This window comes from Drosophila biarmipes, chromosome 2L (genome assembly GCF_025231255.1).
Source record: "Drosophila biarmipes strain raj3 chromosome 2L, RU_DBia_V1.1, whole genome shotgun sequence".
NCBI classification, from domain to species: domain Eukaryota; kingdom Metazoa; phylum Arthropoda; class Insecta; order Diptera; family Drosophilidae; genus Drosophila; species Drosophila biarmipes.
This window is the reverse complement of record NC_066612.1, coordinates 6,335,451-6,358,716: the sequence shown is the minus strand read 5'-3', so window position 1 is coordinate 6,358,716 and position 23,266 is coordinate 6,335,451. Positions and strand designations below refer to the sequence as shown.

General features: G+C 42.3%; 5 protein-coding genes across 8 annotated transcripts; 3 read left to right on the top strand and 2 right to left on the bottom strand.

The window, feature by feature from the left end:
* The first annotated feature begins 584 nt into the window (after positions 1-584).
* On the top strand, positions 585-12,638 carry LOC108027855 (ATP-binding cassette sub-family G member 1). 3 transcript variants are annotated; one of them, XM_044094138.2, is made up of 11 exons: positions 585-805; positions 7,615-7,870; positions 8,761-9,050; positions 9,577-9,722; positions 9,831-10,069; positions 10,759-11,069; positions 11,134-11,302; positions 11,359-11,459; positions 11,678-11,833; positions 11,896-12,104; positions 12,168-12,638. In XM_044094138.2, the coding sequence occupies exons 2-11, from the start codon at positions 7,780-7,782 to the stop codon at positions 12,304-12,306; spliced, it is 1,851 nt and encodes a 616-aa protein (XP_043950073.1). In that variant the 5' UTR covers positions 585-805; positions 7,615-7,779; the 3' UTR covers positions 12,307-12,638. The 3 variants fall into 3 exon arrangements, with proteins under 3 accessions (XP_043950073.1, XP_016954943.1, XP_016954942.1); XM_017099454.3 differs by having other exon boundaries at positions 585-889; XM_017099453.3 differs by having other exon boundaries at positions 585-910.
* Positions 12,639-13,106: 468 nt separating this feature from the next.
* On the top strand, positions 13,107-17,056 carry LOC108027875 (hepatocyte growth factor-regulated tyrosine kinase substrate). Of its 2 annotated transcripts, XM_017099491.3 has the most exons (5): positions 13,107-13,274; positions 13,457-13,541; positions 13,597-13,861; positions 14,446-14,820; positions 15,262-17,056. In XM_017099491.3, the coding sequence occupies exons 1-5, from the start codon at positions 13,244-13,246 to the stop codon at positions 16,768-16,770; spliced, it is 2,265 nt and encodes a 754-aa protein (XP_016954980.1). In that variant the 5' UTR covers positions 13,107-13,243; the 3' UTR covers positions 16,771-17,056. The 2 variants fall into 2 exon arrangements, with proteins under 2 accessions (XP_016954980.1, XP_050741027.1); XM_050885070.1 differs by lacking the exons at positions 13,107-13,274; positions 13,457-13,541; positions 13,597-13,861; positions 14,446-14,820 and adding an exon at positions 15,014-15,149.
* Positions 17,057-17,093: 37 nt separating this feature from the next.
* Positions 17,094-18,796, bottom strand: LOC108027876 (phosphoglycerate kinase). The gene is made up of 3 exons (XM_017099492.3): positions 18,542-18,796; positions 18,383-18,491; positions 17,094-18,243 (listed from the first exon to the last, which is right to left on the bottom strand). Exons 1-3 carry the CDS (start codon positions 18,727-18,729, stop codon positions 17,164-17,166), a joined length of 1,377 nt encoding a protein of 458 aa, XP_016954981.1. The 5' UTR covers positions 18,730-18,796; the 3' UTR covers positions 17,094-17,163.
* A 192-nt stretch (positions 18,797-18,988) lies between these two features.
* LOC108027833 (pre-mRNA-splicing factor CWC25 homolog) lies at positions 18,989-20,983 on the top strand. Its single transcript, XM_017099419.3, has 3 exons — positions 18,989-19,113; positions 19,170-19,392; positions 19,453-20,983. Exons 1-3 carry the CDS (start codon positions 19,096-19,098, stop codon positions 20,871-20,873), a joined length of 1,662 nt encoding a protein of 553 aa, XP_016954908.1. The 5' UTR covers positions 18,989-19,095; the 3' UTR covers positions 20,874-20,983.
* LOC108027834 (phosphoglycerate kinase) lies at positions 20,871-22,515 on the bottom strand. Its single transcript, XM_017099420.2, has 3 exons — positions 22,321-22,515; positions 21,308-22,252; positions 20,871-21,242 (listed from the first exon to the last, which is right to left on the bottom strand). The coding sequence occupies exons 1-3, from the start codon at positions 22,380-22,382 to the stop codon at positions 21,002-21,004; spliced, it is 1,248 nt and encodes a 415-aa protein (XP_016954909.1). The 5' UTR covers positions 22,383-22,515; the 3' UTR covers positions 20,871-21,001.
* Positions 22,516-23,266: the final 751 nt, after the last annotated feature.

Below are 23,266 nucleotides of genomic sequence, written 5' to 3'. Positions count from 1 at the left end.
AAATATAAAAAATATTACCAAGATAGATTATTGATGGTTCTGCATTAAAATTTTGCTAAATTTTGTTGCCTTTTCTCGTTTTAAGATCTTTTTCTACTTAATAATAATATTTTTTTACAGCCTTAAAAATCGTAATCCCAATTTAGAATGTATTATTTAATAATGCAATAAATGGTATTTTTAATAATCCTAGTAATAGTAATCTATATATGAACATTGCCCAAACAATACGCTGATTACTCTGTATCGTCAAAATACATATTTTCAAAGCCCTGTGTGAGTGTATTTGAAGAACGCGAAAGTGCGATATGCATTTTGCACATTGTCCCAAACTCGGAGAGTACTGAGAATCGAATCGAATTCAACTCGCCGCACAAATCACGCGGGATATCATAAACAATGGGGCCTCGGCTCGAAGAAGCTCGGAGCGACCGCTTTTATTAATAACATTAGGTACAGTGGGCCCTAGGCAAGGGCCACCAGGCCGCTACCCTATCCAAAGGCCGGCGAATCGCTTCGAAAAAGCAAACTATTCGAGCGGCCCGCGTTGTACTTAGCCAGTCGCTGTCTGAAAGTCGCCTCAGTCTCGCGTCGCAATTCGAGCGATTCGGAAGCGTTTTGCCCACGTCCGAGCAGAGAAAGATACATATTCTTGCCTATATATACCTCTGTCTAGTATATCGTTCTTCTGCTGCTTCTTCTGCGCGCGTGTTACAAATCAAAAGTTTTGCATATTCCCAGAAATTATAAATAAATCTTCATTTTTTTCTCGCCGCAACAATTAAATACCAGCTGTGTTTTCTCGGTGTGCGCAAAGTATACAATAAAAATCATCAACTTGGAGTAGCAGAGAATATGATTCTGTGATCGCTGTGATTCGATCTTTTCGGTATAATCAAGTGCAGTTTGTGTGAGTTGGCAAAAAATAAAAGTAAAAGAATAACAAGATATCAAGCGAATCGAATGGCGAGCCTGGTGTCCATCTATTCAAATTTATGCCTCAAAAGTCGAAACCGTAAATGCAAACCCTATTGAACTTTGATGGTGGGGAATCGCTTTAATTTCCAGCTGTGTTCTATTTCCCATTCTATTTGATTTTTTGGCACGTTCCCCGGTTCTCAGTGCTCCGCTTTTTCGGGGCCTTCGCCTCCGCTTTCTGGGTCTTGCTCTTATTGTAATGAAATCATACAGAAAATAGAGCGCAGACATACATCAACAAATGAGGCATAACAATTTATACCCGACCGATTCTTCGTAGATCAAAGTTCACATGGAGTGTGCACGAAACGAGCTCTGCCTGTTGGATAGAAATCTCCGCCAGGGACTCCATGGCGGCTACGTAATACGCAATTTTGCCAGCCATCAGGAGTACGCATACGCCCCGGGGGCCGGCGTTTTATGTTCGGACTTGGTCGCGGGCGTCTTGATCAAATAAACTGGAGTATTTATTTGCATTTTATTAGTCAGCGATTATGCCCTGCCAAATTGTGATGATGATATCACCCGTCACCAGAGCGGACGGACATGGCCAGAACGGAATAGAACAGTTCCCAATGCCAAGATAGCCCTGGCCCCACCCTCGCGGCCACCACGATGCCATTGTCACCGCCGCAGAATGTGGGGCAGCAGGCTCCATTCGGCGGTCGGGCGGTTGGGGCGGCTCGGGTGGCTCGGTGGCTCTTGTGGGTGGTGTGGAAAAGTACAATTTGTAATGCAATACCCACCGCTTTGCATGGGGCCTCAAGTTCGCGCCCCAATCTAAACACAAGTGCAAACAAAGTCAGTCATTTCACGTGCAGAGAAAGAAACATCAACGGACATTGGTCCTTAGTAGGGGAGATTTTGGACTTTAAATAATTAATGGCTAGCTCTATTTAAATGCAAAAAAAAATATCATATGATATGGGGTTTTTAATCCTTAGTTCGTTTTAGAAGGGTATTACAAAAAACCAACTTAGTTTTTTGTTATCAAGATCATAAACGATGGTTTTGTTAATAATTACATTAAACATTACCCCACAGAAAACGTAAAGTTGGTAATGGAAAACGTAATTTCCAGTCACTGGTTTTGTTAATGACTATATGAACGCATCATAAACACCATTGAAAACTAAAAATTGGTATAGGAAATGTAATTTTAATTGATTATCCCCATGCCTCAGAATATAACCTAAAATTATATTTCTTTAATATCAAACTTTTATATTGTAATTATGAAAAGTATTTTTATTAGTTGAAAAGAACAAAGGGTACTTATCCTAAAAAGAACATACAGTAGTTTCCCACAAAATCAATTTTATCCAACTATTTTCTCCCAGTGCACATGACACATAGAGCTCTCATGCTTCGGGGGGCGTGAGGGTGCGGCTGTGCGAAAGGCTGACCCTCCTTATCATCTATTAGGGCAAACAAACGACTTATCGGGCCCATTACAAGTGCACCAAGGAAATGAAAAGCCCGCTGAATCAAAAGGCAAACGATCCCATCCAATACGATGCGATCCAAGCTCAGTTGGCAGCCCGGCTGGCCTTGAATTCGGATGCCTCTAATCAGTGGAATAGATGATCAGAGCCAGCCATGTAGCCCAAAGCATAATTTGATTTCGTCTAACCTTGCCTCCACTTTACCCGATATATCTCTTGGCTCTACAGTCGCATAGGGTATGGTGTTCTATGGGATGGTATAGTACGGTATGGGTGAGAGAATGTGCCCCAAGTGGTCGGGTATCTTCGGCTGGGCGACAGGAGAATTCTATTTGCGGATTATAAAAGCATGAATGAGCGTCACTCGGTGCCTCGCAGCCTGATTCTTCTCTTGCCTCTTGTCTAGCATTGTGGGGAATATCTCGCTGTTATCGCTGCGGGGAAATAAAAGTCTGTTTTTCCAAAAGACCTATCTAAGTGGGGCAGTTGGGTTTTTTTGCGCGTTCCCTTCGCAGTAGTCTAGACGATAGAGGAAGCTATCATCTCAAACTAAGGGTCAATTTTAATCAACGCCTCAACTGGTTGATTATAACACGTGCTGGAATCTATTTCAATAAGAATCTATTTTTACGACCTATGTACGTACTTTCACTAGCATGTTTATCTAATCTCAGAAGATCTAGCATGAGGAAGTCTTTGGATAACCTGTAAATTTGCATCCTAACGTTTCTGTATCGCTTCGCTCGTGCAAAACTACATAAGAAGCGCAATTATGGCAATTAGCAGCTACAATGTTGCTGCCAGAACATGTATTTTCCCTATCAAGCCTACAAGCTGAGAGAAAGACCGGAACAGATTTATGCCAGACACTTACCAAAGACCTTGCTAAAGTTGTAAAAGCCACTAGCTCAACAAAACATTGCCACCGTTTGCATTATTGCAACAGGGTTCATTGTCCACTGCATCGGAAAATGTTTCGCAAGCGCTGAAAAGGTCTTACTTAAGGTATTACTAAATCCGCTGACAGAACCGATGAAAACTTGACACCTTTCCTGAAGTTTTGACAGCTGATAATTGCCCAAGTGTCGAGTGCCGAGTGCCCAGTGTCGAGTGTGTCTTCGCAGTGCAAACTTCGTGATCGTCGAGATCGCCGCATGAATGAGCCGCTATATATTTGCATATATGGCGGTTACGTAAGCGGCTAATTGAATGCAAAACCCGGCTGGTAAATCACTAAGGGTTGATAGCGGCCATGGCAGTCGCTTATGGCATCGGGTTATGCGATTATTTATGTTATTTCGCATTCTACGGACCCGAATGCCGCAATAGTTCGCGGATTGCACAAGTGATCATCATCTTGGCCCACACGTGCTCCGGGTTCGGGAACTTTTCCCCGATCCGATTGATGGATACATACTATACGTATTTCTCCTTCAGCACTTGCCGGCTTGTTTATACGATTTGTTTTGTTTATGCAAGACCAAGATTAGAACGTGTTATTGTGGCGTGGCATCTGTTTTTCCTGCCACCCGGAACACACAAGCTGGCAGGGCGGATTGGATCGCAAAAATAATAGCTGCCAAACAGTTCCACTTAGTGGGAGTACTAACGCATGAGTCATTCCTGTAATAGATAAGAAATTCCACTAACTAGAGAATTGGCAGTACGGAATATTTCCTATACATAGGCTACAATACGTAGAATTTCTGGAAGGGAAAATAATAAATAGTTGTTTGTTTTATGTATCACGCAAATAATTAAGCATAGGAAAGTTTTGAAATGATAAACATTTTCCAACTCGAGGAGACACTGATATGACATTATTTTACATGTTTCTCCTCATTTACTTAAAATTTTTTTACTTGCAATCTTTTTTTTAACAAACAAATCGGGCACTAAATGGATTATTATTTATTTTTTAGACCTTTCTCAATAAGTGAATTTTCTCCGAACTATTTTAAACCTTTTCTGGGATTCTTAACTTCCCGGTAAAGCTAACTTTCCTAGCCCCAGGGTATTTTCAAGAACTCCCTACAAAAACCCCTTCTATATTCCACATCTTGTGTTAAACCGCATAAAAATCCATTATGCAGCACATGGGGAGATTCGCCCGGAATGACTCAATTCAAATGGGGAAAAGTCAAAGGCAATGTTATTACAATTTATTTTAATTGATAGCAAGTGGCATTCCAGAGTTCTGAGCACAAGTGTTTGCCTTCCCAAGACATGTCCGTATTTTCAACCTGCCGCGCTTGTTGCCACTACTATTATTGTTATTATTATTTGCTATTGCCGCGCAGCCTGATAGTCGCCTGCATTTGTAATTTTATCGAACCCGCGGGTCAGTCGAGCCCTCAATGCCAAAGGTAGCTCCGCAATTATTAATTGACATTATTTTTTCGTAGCGAATAGATAACCATGGGAGCCCCGGCCAGCTGCTGTGTGCCAGGCTATATAGTAAGTGGTGTATCATAATGATAACCTCATTTCTGCTGTATATAAAATACTTATTCACTGCTTCCGTGCGCATTGTTTTCATCACTTTTGTTTATTCAACGAAGGTTTTGTCTGCAGCCAAGTGGCGTACAAAAATCTTGAGCCATTAAATCAGCGCTCACGTAATGAAATTCTAAAGCCCCGAATTGAGACGGGCTTTTGTCCATTCAAAGAAGGAGTTCCATGGCGCAAGATTGGCAAAATGGGGAAAAATTACAAAGTCAGCCGGCAATTACAGTGGTCGTTTCATAATTAGAAGTCGTCGGTTTTATGGCGGTATTTAGTTTTCGAGGCAAAAAATATGAGAATTATGCAAATCTAATGTTGTTGGCCTCTATTGTTGATTGTTTAATCTTTGGTTTTTAATAATTTTAAGAGAAGAACTTTAAAACTTTACACACATTTAATATTGTTAACGAACCATGACGAATTTTAGGACTTTAGGACCTTTCATACATTTCTCAGAGAAGTTGATATAATGATATTATGTCTTGATTTGAACAAAAAAATAATATATATAATTTTTTATGATTTGTTTTCTATTTGTTTAAAAGATGCATTAAAGTTATTATATTGATATTTTCTATTTTTCTGGAATTTTCACATATGTTAATAAGCTTAACGATTGATTATTGGCTCAAAACAAAAAAAATAAAAACAAATACAACATTTTTTTTAATATTTTAAAAATTTTGCAACAAATTTTATCTATAACCATTTGTTGTTAAACCTATAATAATGAATATATTAATCTTTATTTTATATCTCTGAAATTTTATGACCGAAAAAATATAAAAACTGTTCACAACATTTTAGCATAAAATTTAGAAATATTTCTCTTAAATCTGTTATCGAATATTTTATTAAAGTTCCATAAAATAACTGCATTGTTTGTCATGTTTGAGTGCGCACTGTAATTGCCCTGCTCCTTCTGTCTTATAGTACACCTTTACAACTCTATTCAGTTTTACTTTTTCTGAGGCTGTCGCCAAACGAGTTCGAGCTCTAAGAACTGACCGACTCAACGTTCTCTTTTACAATTTTCAACAGTTCTCGTTCCTTTATGTAATTTGGTAGTTTTCTGTTTCGTAATTTTTTGTTGCTGTTGTTTCGCGGTGTTGAAATCGCAATTATAAAGCCCGCGATCTTGAACCACTATTTATTCTGAACTCTTGTTGCGGTAAATTCGATCACCTAGCTTACGAATTTAAGCATATCTATTCTATAGATTCAGTGAGTCAGCGCAGAAAAAGGTAAATTAGTATTTGAGGTGAGAATATTCCCTAGAAAATATACATTATTCCAACTTTGCACCTTTTGCATACTAATAATTAAGCCGTTCCTAAAACCCTACTCGTAGGGCTAGTTTTATACAGCGAATTTCCCGAGATCATTACAAGCTATTGGGTAAATTATTAAAGAAACCGAAAGTCACGTAGTGGGTGTTTTCCCAAGAATTAAACTACGTGTTTCATGACTAATTGAATAATTTGCGGAAGTTCTTTGAAAGTGGCAAATAAATAAGTGCGAGCTGTACATTTTAATGAAATCTGGAATTTTCGCTTAGATGTGGGAGCGATTTTATGACACACTCTTGCGGTTGCGAAAAAAAAATATATTAAAAATCTAGGGGAATCTAACCCTAATGGGGTTTTTATAGCTTGTTTTGAATATTTCTTGATACATAGTGTTTGGTTTTATTATAGAAAAATAAAGCAAATAAAAATGTTTTAGGATCGAAACGTCTGATTGAAGGTGATTTGGAATTCTACCAAAATTAGCCAAACTTTCTGCACGTTCTGTTTACTACTGGATTTTAGAAAATCATAAGAATGGTATTTCGCACATCAATTTTTACTCAGCTCTTTGTGTACACACATTTGTTAGATGTTCTGGTTTCTGGACAAGGCCGTTTGTTTGGCTCGGTTTACGTTGCTATATAAATTTGTTCATAATTGTTGTTATATGTATACGCAGGTGTGAATGATTTCTTGATTGCGCTTGAGTCATAAATTGGCATAACAATTTGTCTGTTGTTCTCGGCGGCCCAAAAATCAAAATCAAAATCAAAACGAGTAAGAGGTGACTTAAACTTGAAATTTAACGCCACTTTGCCGGCGAGTTTTGCATTGTCGAGTTGTGTATTTGATATGCGAGTGTGCTTAGCTCTGCCTGATTATAATTTTTAAACCTACATATATATATATATATATATATATATATATATATATATATATGGTTTTTTTGCTTTGTTTTAGTATTTTGCTTTTTTAGCTGCTGCTGCGCAGTCGGCAGCGGCGAAGGCAGAGACCCCATCGTTTTCAGTCGGCGACGAGTTCTTCCGCAGTTATCAGCTGTCCGCCAACGGGGGCGCATGCGCAGAGCGGTCGGTCAATTGAAAAAGGGTTTTCTCTCCTAGTTTTTCTCGAAGAAAATTAAAACGGAAAATTCAAACAGCGAAATAAATACAAAACAGTGACGGTCCGGTGGTCTTTGCTTTTCGGTTTCGACAGTTGACGAACTCTGAGGTCGAGCCGGTTCAAGCTCTAATTGCCGCTGTGAGGGCTTTTAACTTTATTGCAAAAGTTAACCCGCCTGATGATATAATTTTAAGACGGGCAACATCTTACAAATTGCAACTGGAATCCATTGACCGAGATGGTTTGCAATCCATTATAATACTGTTGTTTCACAGGCCACTTCGAAAACCATTAAAAAGTGCTCTCCTCCGAATTTGATATGTGTAAATAATGTGCAAGGCAAGCGAAAAGCAAAGCTAATAAATTTCGATAAACACTCAAAATAAATCTGCAAGAACGTTTCGTAAACACCACGGGAATACTACGAGTACACACACACCATGGATAGCAGCAAGTTGTTGAAGAATGTCTACGGCATCGACATTCACTTCGAAGATCTCCTCTACCAGGTCAATGTACCCAAAAAACAAGGTAAGATATCTCCAAAAATGTGTTCCAAAAGTCAGTATGATTTAAATTTAATTTGGAAAGGTGGATTGCCATTCATAAATATTTTTTTTCTGTGTGATTTGTATCTTTTTTTATTAGAAAATCAAGCCAAACTATGTTACATTTATTTTAAAAAAATTTAAAAAATTCCTAAAAATTTGAAAAACAAATACTTACTATTACTAATATATTTGATCAATATAAACTACTGTACCATTTTTTCACCGAGTGTTTCGCATTAGTTTAAAGTGCAAATAGACTATCTCTATTAGCGCTCAAAGTGTGCCGGAAGAAAAGATCCCGGAGCACAGGTGCTATTCCTGATAATCAAAAGTCAATAGAGCAGACAGTTATCGCTAATGGAACATATTAAAAGATTACGCACGAGTCTTAAGTGGAACAAGTGCTCATTTTTTGTAGATTGACCCATCCAAAATGTATACTGCTTCTGCTTTATGATATGGGCACATGTAATGAGGGTTTTCATTTAAAAGCTGGCTTAATGTTTCATGGCTCCTAACCTGTTAACCTTACTGTATGCCTTTTAATAGCTCCGCGTGTGTGAAATATATATGGGAGATGGTTGGGAAATTAGTTCGGGGTTCAGTGCATCGCAACCAGAAAATAAAACGAACTTAGGATCATAAAGGTTGTAACACAACTTAAAAAACCAACAAGCATTACAAATGCTTGAAATAACTATATTATCTATCATTATTAACTACTATATCAATATAAAGTAAGGTTTAAACAATTAGAATTTAGGATATATAGAACGTCCCATGAATACATGGGACAAAATTTAATAGAATAAAATATTTAACTACTAGCTTATTAAATAAAGCAATTTTCCCTTTTATTTATATTCACAGAAAAGAAATCGGTGCTAAAGGGCATTACAGGGACCTTCAAGTCGGGCGAACTGACCGCCATCATGGGTCCCTCGGGGGCCGGTAAATCTAGTCTAATGAACATCCTCACGGGTCTGACTAAAACTGGTGTCAGCGGGAAGATAGAAATCGGAAAGGCTCGCAAATTGTGCGGCTACATCATGCAGGACGATCACTTCTTCCCCTACTTCACCGTGGAGGAGACCATGTTGATGGCGGCAACACTTAAAATCTCCAACAAATGCGTCAGCCTGAAGGAAAAGCGAACCCTGGTAGGTAAACAGGGAATACACTGAGAGAAACCTTACTTAAAAAAAAATAATCTTGCTTTAAATATATATTTTTAAATAGGTTCCCTAATGTTCGAATAAACTAAATTTTTATACGATAATTAATAATTATAACCAAAATATATATAAATATTTAAAATACGAGTATATATATATAATACTATCTGATTACAGAATTAAAAAAAAAAATTGTTTTTCTTGTACTTTTTTGCTATTCTTAAAAATATCAAATTCTATCTTCTATACTAGAATTTTTTGAAAAAAATATTCTTATCTATAAATGGTTTTGTTTTTAATTTTGTTGAAAAGGATTTATTAAAAAATAAACAAGCATTACAAAAGCTTGAAATAACTATATTATCTGGTATTATTAACTACTTTATCAATATATATTGAGGTTTAGATAATTTTCGACTCATTTGATCATTTTTTAATTTATTAGATTTATTAGAATATTTTTTCAAGTGTCCAATCAAGGGAAAAATATTAATTGACGTGTGATTTACAGATCGACTATCTGCTGAACTCCCTGAAGCTGACGAAGACGCGGCAGACGAAGTGCTCCAACCTGAGTGGCGGCCAGAAGAAGCGCCTGTCCATCGCCCTGGAGCTGATAGACAACCCATCGGTTTTATTTTTAGACGAGCCCACAACGTGAGTGAGAGGAGGTCCCTTGTCCCCCGAAAACCTGTTCTGTGCAGATTCCCGACTGGCACATTCCGACCTTGAACCGAACCTCATGATCCCCTTGATCTCCCACAGCGGATTGGACAGCTCCTCCTCCTTCGACACCATCCAGCTGCTGCGCGGCCTGGCTAATGAGGGGCGGACCATCGTGTGCACGATCCACCAGCCGTCGACCAACATCTACAATCTGTTCAACCTGATCTACGTGCTGAGCGCGGGTCGATGCACCTACCAGGGCACGCCCCAGAACACGGTCATGTTCCTCAGCAGCGTGGGCCTGGAGTGCCCGCCCTACCACAATCCCGCCGACTTCCGTGAGTGATTCGCTTGCGCCAACTGGGTGCCTTTCCCTTTTAACCACGATTGCTCACTTAACACAGTCCTTAATTGGCATTTAATGTAGCACTTGCCCAAATCACTATATCGCCCTTTATCAGATACCATGGGAGGCATTCATTTGCTGATTTTGGTGGTTAGGTTGTTACTCGACAAGAACTCTTTATATACGCTTTATGCTCCAGTTAAATTATTAAACCTTTTAAAAATTTATTTATTACATAAATGTTAAATTTTAAAAGTTAACAAAAATTTGGTATTATTCTAAAATATTTAGTTTGTTTTTTATATTTTTAAAAGTAAATAGCAATTTGCCATTCTCCTCGGTTATTATTTTAAACTTATAGTCTCATTTTAAATACCATAAGAAATGATTGATCCTTTAGAAATATAGATTCTTAAAATATATATTTATTTTTATGATTTATTTTTAAAACCTTTCTTAAGAATAAGATAATAATAATATTTTCTTCAATATAAAATATTAAGAGCCATTTAATACCCACTTTTTAACCCTTTCATTACCTTTCTTAAAATATTTCCTTACATTTCCAATTAATTATCATATCACAAACTCTACATTAAACGTTCACCCTTCTGCAATCTTTTGATAAATGACGAAAACAAAAAGAATGAGGCGTGTCATTAAAGGTGTTAATCATTTCAGTGCTGGAATGCGCGAACGGGGACTACGGAGATCAGACGGAGAATCTGGCGGAAGCCGCCAAGGACAACCGGTGGCGATACGATCAGCAGTTGATGCAGGGAGAGACCGCCGAACTGCCCAGCGAAACACAGGTGGCCAAGTTCAACGAATCTCAGTCGGCACCTGGGCAGGCTCAGGTGCAGGTCCAGAAGATCGAAATCCAGCACATGGAGTCGTCGAAGGACCTGGCCAAGCACACTTATCCGCCCACGGAAACTGCGCGTCTTTGGCTGCTCATCGGTCGCTGTCATCTGCAGTTCTTCAGGGATTGGGTGAGTTTGTAGATATCTCTTTCTCCCATACGCGATTTAATAAATACTTAAATCCATTTTCCAGACCCTTACCTACCTGAAGCTTGGTATTCACATACTCTGCTCTATACTGATTGGCTTGTTCTTCGGCGATTCGGGCAGCAATGCCACCAAGCAAATATCCAACGTCGGCATGATCATGATCCACTGCGTTTATCTCTGGTACACCACTATTATGCCGGGCATTTTGAGATGTAAGTTAAGATGGGAAAATATTTCAAAATTGACTATAAAGAGATGCTTCTTACAGATCCCGCCGAAATAGAAATCATTAGAAAGGAGACTTTCAATAACTGGTACAAACTGCGAACTTATTACCTTGCCACCATCATAACATCCACTCCAGTTCATGTAAGTCTATGGTATACATCGAAATATATTTTCAAGGAACAGTTTTATAAAAGTAATATTTAATATAATGTTTATAAATAACATTTTAAATAACAGTTCTTATTAAGAGGATTTTTTTTTAATTACGAGATTGAAGATATATTTATATTTATAACACAATTTGCCTGAGATAAGATTAGATCAAACTAATTACTGACATTTACCTCAACTTTTTTTAGATAATCTTTTCGACGGTGTACATAACGATAGGATATCTGATGACGGATCAGCCCGTGGAAATGGATCGCTTCGTAAAGTATCTTCTGAGCGCAGTGGTCGTGACCATTTGTGCGGATGGCTTGGGCGTCTTTCTGGGCACTGTGCTGAATCCTGTGGTAAATAAACAATTCTTTAGATAAATTACAATACCCTTTCTTACCATGTACCTCCCCTGCAGAATGGAACTTTTGTAGGCGCCGTTTCGACCTCTTGTATGCTGATGTTCTCCGGCTTCCTCATCCTGCTGAACCACATTCCGGCTGCCATGAAATTTATGGCCTACATTTCGCCGCTGCGGTACGCCCTGGAGAACATGGTAATCTCTCTATATGGCAACCAGCGGGGACAGTTGATCTGTCCGCCCACGGAGTTCTATTGCCACTTCAAGTGAGTAAAAACTTTGGAACATTATTTATATATGTACTAATAATTAAATTGTAATGTTTTCAGAAACGCTGTCACCGTTCTGAATCAATTCGGCATGGAGGGTGGCGACTTTGGCCACAACATCCTCATGATCCTGATCCAAATAGCGATCTTCAAGGTCCTGGCCTACTTTACGCTGAAGCACAAGATCAAGACGAACTGAACGGGGCTATTGTGTGTGTGTTTTGCTTTTAGTATTCGGCTTAATTTGAATCGAATGTGATTTTATGTTACTTATATCGCTTAGTTGCAACTAAAAAACCAACTTTTTATATACCGGCGTGTGATACTTTAAAGAAATGCAACGGACCATTGCAAGATGCCAATGCCAACTGTTGCGGCAACCTCTAAGCATAGCGAATCGTAGTTTTTATACTGTTTATGTATGGATAACCTAACGTTTATATATTGTACGTGTAATTGATTGTCTAGTTAACCTATTTTGTAAGAGAGACCTGTATGAACAAACGAAATAAATAAGAAGCTTAAGTAGAAGATTGCTTTTTTAATACGGAACTTAAAATAAATGAAAAGCTGAAAAGGGTATTGTAAAACCGCTGATGTTCGGGGTAAAATTACTTTTTAAATAATTTTTCGGAAGAGTTTATTTGCTTTTTTAATTAGGAACTTAAAAATATTAATAGCCGACATGCAAATTAGAAAATCTGTTGCTTTAGTTTATTTATTGGGCTTCTAAATACCCTTTTCATTTTGGCGCAATTTTAAAACCGATTTATTGCAATGAATTTCAGAGCCTTGCTTTTACTAAAAAAGTTTACTCATTAAAATTATATTTACAATTAGAATTATATTTATTTCTTTTTAAGAAATTGGTTTGATACTTTTGAAAAACCGTTATTTAATTTAAATTATTAAGCTTAACGCCTTAGCCATTCGTAGTTACTCATATTTTCGTTGCCAGCACTCCTACGACCATCTGGCAACATTGCAAAGTGTTTTCATTCCATCGCAGTGGCAACCTCGGCGTTCTTGCAGAAAATTTCTTTGCACTTGCAAAACAATAATAAAAAACTTTATAAGTTTAAGTCCAATAATAATAGCAAAACAACGACAAGAAGCAGCATAAAAGCACAGCCAACATGTTTCGTTCAAGTTTCGACAAAAACTTAGGTGAGTAACCCGGAAAACAAGGGAAATAAGCCTAATGTTTGGCCAGTAAAAGTGACTCATCGAAAAACCAAAAAGAACAAAAAAACTTGCAAGAAGTAACAATAAAAAGGCAATTGAACTCTCCAATTGAAGATTATGATAAATGCACAAAGGTCGATTAACTACGCACTTAACACTTTCAGAAAATGCCACGAGTCATCTGCGGTTGGAGCCCGACTGGCCCTCCATCCTCTTGATATGCGATGAAATCAATCAGAAAGATGTCACGTAAGTTTTTGGCATTATCAATAAGGTAATGTAATTAACAATTTTCAACTTGCAGTCCTAAGAATGCCTTTGCCGCCATCAAGAAGAAGATGAACTCCCCGAATCCCCACTCCTCCTGCTATTCCCTGCTGGTCCTCGAGAGCATCGTCAAGAACTGCGGAGCACCCGTGCACGAGGAGGTCTTCACCAAGGAGAACTGCGAGATGTTCAGCAGCTTCCTGGAGTCCACGCCCCACGAGAACGTCCGCCAGAAGATGCTCGAGCTGGTCCAGACCTGGGCCAATGCCTTCCGCTCCTCGGACAAGTACCAGGCCATCAAGGTAAGATTGGGCGTTCTCTAGAGGGGAATTCCCATAGAAATCAACTGAAAGGGTGATGTATAATCGGGTAATAACCCAGTATCAGCTTCAGGAAAGATAAATTTTATCAAGCAACAATGTTTTTTATGACATTTTTCGTATTAGACTAAAGGTTTAATATTTTTAATAAATTTTCTTATCAGCATCCTATTTTTCTCATAAGATTCTTATCAAGGAACCAAAAGCGAAGAAATTCATATCATTTTGTAAGAAAAAGGTCAAAGCTTGCTTATTATATTCCCTATGCATATAATATCTCGCTAACCATTTTTAAATATTTGCTATATTGAGTACAAAATATAGTTCTACATTGTGTGTGCCTCAGGGGTATAACACTATACCCCTGATTCAAAAATCCGGCCCTGTCTCTTTAAGCCTTAATCTAATTAGTAGAAACAACTGTTTTGTGTGAACAAAGAGCCAGTAAAAAGTCATCAGTTGAATCGAAATGAGCTCCGAGGAAGAACTAAGTTTAGAGGACGAATCCCTAGTACACTCGATCAATTTGAATGCCTTACAATTAATAACATTCCCACCATTTGCAGGACACCATGACCATCCTGAAGGCCAAGGGGCACACTTTCCCCGAGCTGCGGGAGGCGGATGCCATGTTCACCGCGGACACTGCGCCCAACTGGGCCGATGGCAGGGTGTGCCATCGCTGTCGCGTGGAGTTCACCTTCACCAACCGGAAGCACCACTGTCGGAACTGCGGCCAGGTCTTCTGTGGCCAGTGCACGGCCAAGCAGTGTCCGCTGCCCAAGTACGGAATCGAGAAGGAGGTGAGGGTCTGCGACGGCTGCTTCGCTGCCCTCCAGCGTCCGACGAGCGGAGGAGGTAGCTCCAAGTCCGGAGCACGAGCGGCGGACAGCGATCTCCCTGCAGAGTATCTGAACAGCACGTTGGCTCAACAAGTGCAGGTGAGTCACCGAAAAGCGCTTCGGTAATTATCAAGTCAAAACAGATTAAAAGGCAATAACTCATGATTTTATAAGTAACCATTTATAGCTCACCAATCGGACATATTCAGTCTGATTTTAAAGCTACAAGTGGTTGGTTTTCTTTGTGAGCAATTTAATTGATTTATTTATAAAGAAGCAAACATTTTTAAACTAAAATTTCTAAAAGTAAGCAATGAGATTTTGATTGATCTAGTTCAGTCTTGAATCAGTTTGATTTGAAACATTTAAGTTGTTAGTTGTGTATATGAAAAATGTTACTAAGTTGTTTGTTACCTACATAATCTATGGTAATTTATAAATATTACATTTGTACTACAAATCTTTATACCTTTAAAATAGAATTAGTGATATTTGCTATACTATTGTCATCCAATTATTGACTAACTATTTACTTTCCAGACACCAGCCCGCAAGACCGAGCAGGAGCTCAAGGAGGAAGAGGAACTGCAGCTGGCCCTGGCCCTCAGTCAATCGGAGGCCGAGCAGCAGAAGCCCAAGGTGCAAGCCCAGCCAGCCGCTGCCTATCGCATGCAGCAGAGGTCTCCCAGTCCGGAGGCGCCGCCCGAGCCCAAGGAGTACCACCAGCCGCAGCCAGAGGAGGCGAACAATCCGGAGCTGGCCAAGTACTTGAACCGCAGCTACTGGGAGCGTAAGATCAGCGAATCCTCCTCGATGGCAAGTCCCTCGGCGCCGAGTCCCATGCCACCGACTCCGCAGCCCCAGCAGATTATGCCCTTGCAGGCCAAGAGCGCCGATGAGGTGCAGATCGATGAGTTTGCCGCCAACATGCGCACCCAGGTGGAGATCTTTGTGAACCGCATGAAGTCCAACTCGAGTCGTGGTCGCAGCATCTCCAACGATTCCTCGGTGCAGACCCTCTTCATGACTCTGACATCGCTGCACTCGCAGCAGTTGTCCTACATCAAGGAAATGGACGACAAGCGCATGTGGTACGAGCAGCTGCAGGACAAGCTCACCCAGATCAAGGATTCGAGGGCCGCGCTGGATCAGCTGCGACAGGAGCATGTGGAGAAGCTACGCAGGATCGCGGAGGAGCAGGAGCGGCAACGGCAAATGCAAATGGCCCAGAAGCTGGATATCATGCGCAAGAAGAAGCAGGAGTACCTGCAATACCAACGGCAGTTGGCACTGCAGCGCATCCAGGAGCAGGAGCGCGAGATGCAGTTGCGTCAGGAGCAGCAGAAGGCGCAGTATTTGATGGGTCAGTCGGCCCCACCGTTTCCCTACATGCCACCGTCGGCGGTGCCGCAGCATGGATCACCCTCGCACCAGCTTAACAATGTTTACAATCCATATGCCGCTGGAGTGCCTGGCTATTTGCCACAGGGTCCTGCCCCTGCCCCCAACGGTCATGGTCAGTTCCAGGCCATTCCGCCGGGGATGTACAATCCGTCAATGCAACAGCCGTTGCCTCCGAATCTTCAGCAGCCCGGTGGCTTAATGCAACAACCGCCTGGCAATCCCCAGATGATGCCGCCCATGCCCGAAAATCAGTTCGCCAACAATCCAGCTATCATACAGCAGCAGCAAGCTCCACAGGCACAACAGCATCCCAATCCGCAAATACCATTTCAACAGCAGCCTCAGCAAATCCCAGTTCAGCAGCCCCAGCAAATTCCTGGTCAACAGCCACAGCAAATTCCCGGCCAGCAGCCACAGCAAATCCCCGTACAGCAGCAGCAGCCCCAACCACAACTGGCTCACGTAATGCACCAGCAGCACCAGCCGTTGCCCAACCAGGCGCCTCCAGCTCCACAGGTCACCGAAATCACCAACAACCAAGTCCAGGCTGTGGCTGCTGCACCTGCTCCGCCGCAAAACGAACCCGGACCAGCGCCCGTTAAGGCTGAAGAGCCGGCCACAGCGGAACTTATTAGTTTCGATTAATCCAAACAATGTTATTCCATTTGTATTACCCTTCAGAGTTGGGCTCAAACAGTTCTCGTTTGGTCGTTATGCCAAAAATGTATGTTTTGTTTAGTTCATTGCGGTTATTAGTTACTATTTCAAGAGTTTTCGCTGCGAAAAACAGGCTAAATTTTAAGTTTAGAACAAATTATGGAGGTAAAAAGACAGAAAATTCCACACGAGATCTGTACAACGACGCCCGCTCTTTTATCAAGTTTTAATCAACTAATGTTATTCGAAAATAAAACTTAACTTTGTATTTTGAGAGGCTCTGTTATTATTCTTTTAAATAATGTTTTAAAATTGATTCGAAATATGTATCCCATTAAGCTGTGTAAATTAAGTAGTATAAGAATTATAGAGACTTGGTTTTCAGGCATCTGAGAGAGCAGCCACACCTGGCAGGACCTTTCCTTCAAGCAGCTCTAGCGAAGCTCCGCCTCCAGTGGACACATGAGATACCTTGTCCGCTCCACCGAACTTCATGCAAGCCGTGGCCGTATCTCCTCCGCCCACAATTGTGGTGGCTCCCCGCTTTGTGGCTCCGATGACCGCCTCCAACATGGACTGAGTGCCCTGGGAGAATAGCTCGTTTTCGAACAAGCCCGGCGGCCCGTTCCACACGATGGTCTTGGATGCACAAATGGCGCCTGCAAACACCGCACTGGATATCTCGCCATGATCCAGACCCATCATATCTTTTGGTATACCCTGTTGGGCATTAACACGATCGATTTTATCCGGTTTCTTGTCGATCTTGTTGGCAATAACGAAATCCACCGGAAATAGTATATTCACATTCTTCTCCTTTGCCTTGCACACTATGTCATTCACCATCTTGGCACCTTTCTCGTCGAAGAGGGACTTCCCAATCTCCATGTTGTTGAGAACCTTTAGAAAGGTAAAGGCCATGCCACCGGATATGATCATAACGGATACGCTGTTCAGGAGATTGGTGATCAGGGGAATTTTATCAGCTATCTTGGCCCCGCCCAAAATGGCCAGAAAGGGCGTCGCCGGATTGTGAAGGACCTTGGCAAAGTACTCCAGTTCCTTGTCCAGAAGGAAACCAGCGGCACGCACCTTGTAGCCATCGCCCATCATGGAGCTATGAGGACGATGGGCCGTGCCGAAGGCATCGTTCACATAGATCTCGCCCAGCTGAGCCAACTTGGCACGGAACTCCTTGACCTTCTGGGGATCGGCCTTGACCTTCTTCTTGTTCTCGTCCTTGCTGCTTCCCGTCTCCTCGGCGTAAAAGCGAAGGTTCTCCAGCAGCAGTATGCTGCCTTCGGGCGGATCCTTTAGAGCTTCCAGGGTATGGTCACCGACACAGTCGTCCAGGAAGCAAACCGGCTTTCCCAGCACCTTCTCCAGCTCCTTGGCCACCGGCTCCAGGCTGTACTTCTTGTCCTTTTTGCCATCAGGACGTCCCAAGTGGGAGGCCAAAACCTAAAACAAGGAAAACGATGAAATAAAGTTAAAAACTTTTTATATCTAAGAATGATTTTTAGGATAGGTTTAATATTTTGTTTATTTTATTACTATTGAATATAAATTAAGTAAACAAATAATAGAATTTAGAACTCACTAAAGATTTGCACTTCTCATCCAAAGCATATTTAATGCTCGGAAGGGCGGCCACAATACGCTGGTTGTTTGTTATTTTACCATCTTTCATGGGTACATTGAAATCCACTCTAAAAGTTAATTATTAAATATATATTACATATATTTTCTGGATCCTTACCTCATAAAAACTCTTTTTCCAGCCAAATCGACATTTTTCAAACTCAACTTTTTTACTTGATTTTTCTTACCATTGCAGTCATCTTTGCTGAAATATCTTAAAAACTTTGGAGCATTTGGGATTCGACTCGAATGAGCGGTGTTTTTGAATGGTAAAAACTTAAGAAACTTATGTCGTAGAGAAAGCATGTTGAAGATCGTTTCTGTTATTTTGAATTAAAAATAAGGGTACGATTTTTGAAATAAAACTGTCATCAAAAAACTATGAAGTTCCTATCAAAGCTAACTTATTACTTAAAAAATTCGGTCTTAAAATATTTTTATAAAAATTATACCACATATGCATATTAATTAAATAAATTAAATTAAAATAATATTTAAAAAGAGTTAAATATAATTTTTACCTTCTGGCAACTCCGTTTTATTTATTATATTTAGATGATCTGGCAGCCCTGGTAGAGATCATATGTTTTGGACGAAAACAGAAAAGGAGGGAAAAAATAGAATTGTTTGGCATTTGTTTGTTTTGCTGTTAAAACCGAAACAAAACCCAAGATGGGTGGCGGAGATCTAGTGAGTAATGGACTACCAACAAATTACCACTTAAAAACGAGAGATTCCCCCCGCAGAACCTTAAGAAATCATGGCATCCGCACACGATGAAAAACCAGGAGCGCGTTTGGAAGGCGGAGGAGCAGGCGAAGATGGAGGAGCGCAAGCTGGAGGATCTTCGCAAGGAGATCAACGAGGAGAGGGACAGGGAGGAGCTGAGGCGGCTGGGCGAAAGATCCGGGGTGCTGGGCAGTAGTGGGGGAGCAGCCGGCGAGGCCAAGCTGGAATGGATGTACAAAAGTGAGTCACCTAGATGAAATCCTGACAACTCCCTTAATCTCTTTGCTTATCTCAATCCAGACAGCACGGAGCTGATCAACCGCGAGGAGTACCTCCTGGGTCGCAAGATCGACAAGTCCTTTGAGACCCTGCAGGCCGAGGAGCACCGCCAGGAACAGAACACAGTTGGCCTCAAGCAGTCCATCAATCATGTGGAGCACGACTGCGTGCCCTTCTCCATCCGGACATACCGTAACCTGCAGTCCACCGAACAGGTGGACATGCAGCGCAAGACCCTCGAAGATCCTCTCATGCTCATCAAGCAGCGCGAGATGGAATCCCGCCGAAAACTTCTCGAGAATCCCGTCAAACTCAAGGAAATCCACCGCATCCTCAAGACTGAACAGGATCTTAAGGCCTCTAAAGAGAAGAAGGCCAAGAAGAGCAAAAAGTCCAAGAAGTCAAAAAAGAAGAAAAGCAAAAGGCGTTCCAGTGATGAGGATGGCAGTGAGAGCAGCGATAGCGACGATGACTTGGATAGAAAACTGGCCCGCCAGGTCAGCAAACTCAAGGGGGACCATGGCAATGGTGAACTCAAGTTGGACAAACTTCTGGACGCAAAGTACCGCACTATATCCAAGCAGCTAGACATGGCCACCAAGAAAAAAAAGAGTAAGAAATCCAAGAGAAAAAGCAGCGACAGCAGTGACGATAGTAGTGATGACGAGGAAAAACCTCGGCGACAAAGGTCTAGGGAGCCTGAATCCAGGAAAAGGGATAACAGAAGTCCAGAGGTTTCTAAGCAGCGTGACAGGCGCAGAAGCCCTCGGGATAGGAGAGTGCGAAAGAGCAGGAGTCCAGACGAGCGAAGGGAAAGGCGGAGGAGCCGGAGTCCCCAAGAGAGAAAAGAAAGACGGAGGAGCAGGAGTCCCGAAGTGAGAAAGGAAAGGCGGAGGAGCAGAAGTCCCGAAGAGAGAAAGCAGAGGCAGAGAACCAGAAGTCCAGAGGACAGAAAAGAGAGACGGCGACACCCAGAAGAAAGCAAGGAAACCTCCAAGCAAAAGAACAAACGCCGGAGTAGAAGCCCCGAGGAGCGATCTAGATCCAAACGCAGCCGGAGCCAAAGTTCCAAAAGAGAAGAACGACGAAGGAGTCCTGAAAAACCACCTCAACGAAGGGAAAGGGAGCGCAGTCCAGCTCCCAGTCGCCCCGCCGCCAAGCCCAAGCTTAGCGATTCCGATCGGGAAGCTCGCCTGCGCGAGATGATGGACAATGCCACTTGGAGGGAAGCGGATCGCACCCAGGTGGTCCGTAAGCACCGAGAAGCCTACGCCCGCGAAGAGGCCCAAAACCGTGAACGAGACTTCGACAAGGAGTTCATCAACAAGGAGGTCAAGAAGGCCATTGCCAACCACAACTCCATTGGCGATCGCATCCGGGCCAATCTGAACAACATCCAGCGCACCGCCTCCTCCATGGACAGCAACTTTGCCCGCAAGTAAGCTAGGATTCCTTTATTTCATACATGCATAATATGGTTCCGCAACAACTAGATTCAACTTTTAAACGTGTTGGTTTGTGCTTACAAGATAAACGATGCGATTAACATAAATATACCGTCTTTGGGTACTTAGGCGTTGCTTAGAGCAGCCACGCCCGGCAGTGTCTTGCCCTCCAGGAGCTCCAGCGAAGCGCCGCCGCCAGTGGAGACGTGAGAGACGAGTGCCTCGGTGTTCCACTTGGCGCAGCAAGAGGCAGTGTCGCCGCCGCCGATGATGGAGACGGTTCCGTTCTTGGTGGCAGCCACCACGCCGTCCATGATGGACTTGGTGCCGTTGGCGAAGTTGGGGAACTCGAACACGCCAGGTGGTCTGCAAGGGAATATTCGTAGATATTATAGGGATATGCTGAGTTCATCCGTAAGAGGGACACCTACCCGTTCCACACGATCAGCTTGGAGCGGGCAATGGGCGCCGCGAAGAGCTCGCGGGTCTTGGGACCCACATCCAGACCCATGTGTCCATCGGGAATTCCGCCCTCCACGGTGGCCTCGCTCACGGCGGCGTTCTCGGCAAACTTATCGCCACAGACAAAGTCCACAGGCAAATGCAGCTGAACGTTGTTCTTCTTGGCCTTCTCCACCAGATTCTGCACGATCTTGGAGCCCTCCTCGTCGAACAGGGAACCACCGATCTTCATGTTGTTGAGGACCTTCAGGAAGGTGAAGGCCATGCCGCCGCCGATGATCATCTCGTTGACCTTGTCCAGAAGGTTCTCGATCAGCTGGATCTTGTCGGCGACCTTGGCGCCACCGAGAATGGCCAGGAAGGGATTTGGTGGCTTGTCCAGAGCCTGCGAGAAGTATTTAAGCTCCTTGTTGAGCAGCAGACCAGCGGCACGCTGCTCGAAGCCATCGCCCATCATGGAACTGTGGGCGCGATGGGCAGTGCCGAAGGCATCGTTCACATAGACATCGCCCAGTTTGGCCAGGGAAGCACGGAATTCCTTGACCTTGGCGGGATCGGCCTTCACCTTGGCACCGCTGGCATCCAGTCCCTTGCCCTCCTCCTCCACGTAGAAGCGGACGTTCTCCAGCAGGATGACGGATCCTGGGGCGGGATCCTTGCAGGCAGCCTCCACCTCGCTGCCGACGCAGTCGTTCAGGAAGGTCACATCCTGGCCGAGCAGGGTCTTCAGCTCAGCGGCCACGGGGGCCAAAGTGTACTTGATGTTCTTGTTGCCATCGGGACGACCCAAATGGGACATGAGCACCACCGACTTGGCCTTCTTGGACAGGGCCAACTTGACACTATCCAGGGCAGCCACAATCCTCTGGTTGCTGGTGATCTTGCCCTCCTTGATGGGCACATTGAAGTCCACTCTATCGAAGGGGCGAAACGAAAACGAAAGTTTATGCAACTGATTGTCACAGTAGAATTCCACAATTACCGCATCAGCACCCGCTTGCCATTCAAGTCCAGGTTCTCGATGCTCAGCTTGTTGAAGGCCATCTTGGGATTTTTCTGTAATTTCTGGATACTCCTGGTGCGTGCTAGCAAAGCCCGGGTCGCGATTCCACTGATTCCGCAAATCTTCTTCGTCTTCGACCGCAACTGCTGTGCGGCAATGTCAGCGCAAGGTCATTGGTGGGCCGCTAGGGCTGCATCTCGACTTCCAGGGCCGCATTGCCGTAGCAAGCATATTTTCGCCGATTGGTCTCTATCCTGCGCAGGACATAGATGGGATTCCTAGAATTGTGGGGGTCGGAGACCATATTGGGGTGTATTTTTAATATAAAGTCGACTTAAAATTAGAATTGTCAAATGCAACCGTGTGTTTGGCGCCCAACTAGTGCTGCCAAGCGTTTGGCTGTCAGTGTTGTAAAGTGTCGTAAGGTTTAATAACAAGAGGGTCACAAAGCTGCTTATTAAAAACTTTTCAAACTACAAATATTAAAATAAAAAGGTAATGCTTTTTCTTAAATTGATTTTAATATTTATCAACGAAATATAAATAAATACAATATTATATATAACATTTGTGATTCGTGAAGAGATCTAGCAAGTACACCAACCCAAAATTAAAAAAAAACAAAAAAGTAGTAGCTACAGCATTTTTTTAAAATTTGAGGTACATTTTATTCTGAATGCGCAGCGAACCAACTTTGTAATAAAGCACTCACATTTTAAATTTGTAGATGCAGTTTTTCAGCATGGCCTTAAGATTGAAGTTTGAAGGGCAGCAATGGTTAGAGGTTCTTTTTAAAGTACAAGAAAAAGGTTTGCAAGGCAGCGGCTGTACAAGTGATTTACTTCAATGCATTATTGGGCTTATAAAACCCCAAATTGTTTACCCAAAATATATAATTAATTAAATAACAATAACACCGAAAACT

What these genes read in the sequence shown, in the direction of transcription:
- LOC108027855 (XM_044094138.2), top strand. Translation starts at nt 7,780, where the DNA reads ATGGATAGCAGCAAGTTGTTGAAGAATGTCTACGGCATCGACATTCAC. An exon ending in CAATGTACCCAAAAAACAAG is followed by an intron (nt 7,871 to 8,760) that starts GTAAGATATCTC and finishes TTATATTCACAG; the next exon opens with AAAAGAAATCGGTGCTAAAG. An exon ending in CCACAATCCCGCCGACTTCC is followed by an intron (nt 10,070 to 10,758) that starts GTGAGTGATTCG and finishes TAATCATTTCAG; the next exon opens with TGCTGGAATGCGCGAACGGG.
- LOC108027875 (XM_017099491.3), top strand. Translation starts at nt 13,244, where the DNA reads ATGTTTCGTTCAAGTTTCGACAAAAACTTAG. An exon ending in ATCAATCAGAAAGATGTCAC is followed by an intron (nt 13,542 to 13,596) that starts GTAAGTTTTTGG and finishes TTCAACTTGCAG; the next exon opens with TCCTAAGAATGCCTTTGCCG. An exon ending in ACAAGTACCAGGCCATCAAG is followed by an intron (nt 13,862 to 14,445) that starts GTAAGATTGGGC and finishes CACCATTTGCAG; the next exon opens with GACACCATGACCATCCTGAA.
- LOC108027876 (XM_017099492.3), bottom strand. Translation starts at nt 18,729, where the DNA reads ATGCTTTCTCTACGACATAAGTTTCTTAAGTTTTTACCATTCAAAAAC. An exon ending in GGAAAAAGAGTTTTTATGAG is followed by an intron (nt 18,492 to 18,541) that starts GTAAGGATCCAG and finishes ATTAACTTTTAG; the next exon opens with AGTGGATTTCAATGTACCCA. An exon ending in ATGAGAAGTGCAAATCTTTA is followed by an intron (nt 18,244 to 18,382) that starts GTGAGTTCTAAA and finishes TCCTTGTTTTAG; the next exon opens with GTTTTGGCCTCCCACTTGGG.
- LOC108027833 (XM_017099419.3), top strand. An exon ending in GCTGGAATGGATGTACAAAA is followed by an intron (nt 19,393 to 19,452) that starts GTGAGTCACCTA and finishes ATCTCAATCCAG; the next exon opens with ACAGCACGGAGCTGATCAAC.
- LOC108027834 (XM_017099420.2), bottom strand. Translation starts at nt 22,382, where the DNA reads ATGGCCTTCAACAAGCTGAGCATCGAGAACCTGGACTTGAATGGCAAG. An exon ending in GGCAAGCGGGTGCTGATGCG is followed by an intron (nt 22,253 to 22,320) that starts GTAATTGTGGAA and finishes CCCCTTCGATAG; the next exon opens with AGTGGACTTCAATGTGCCCA. An exon ending in AAGCTGATCGTGTGGAACGG is followed by an intron (nt 21,243 to 21,307) that starts GTAGGTGTCCCT and finishes ATTCCCTTGCAG; the next exon opens with ACCACCTGGCGTGTTCGAGT.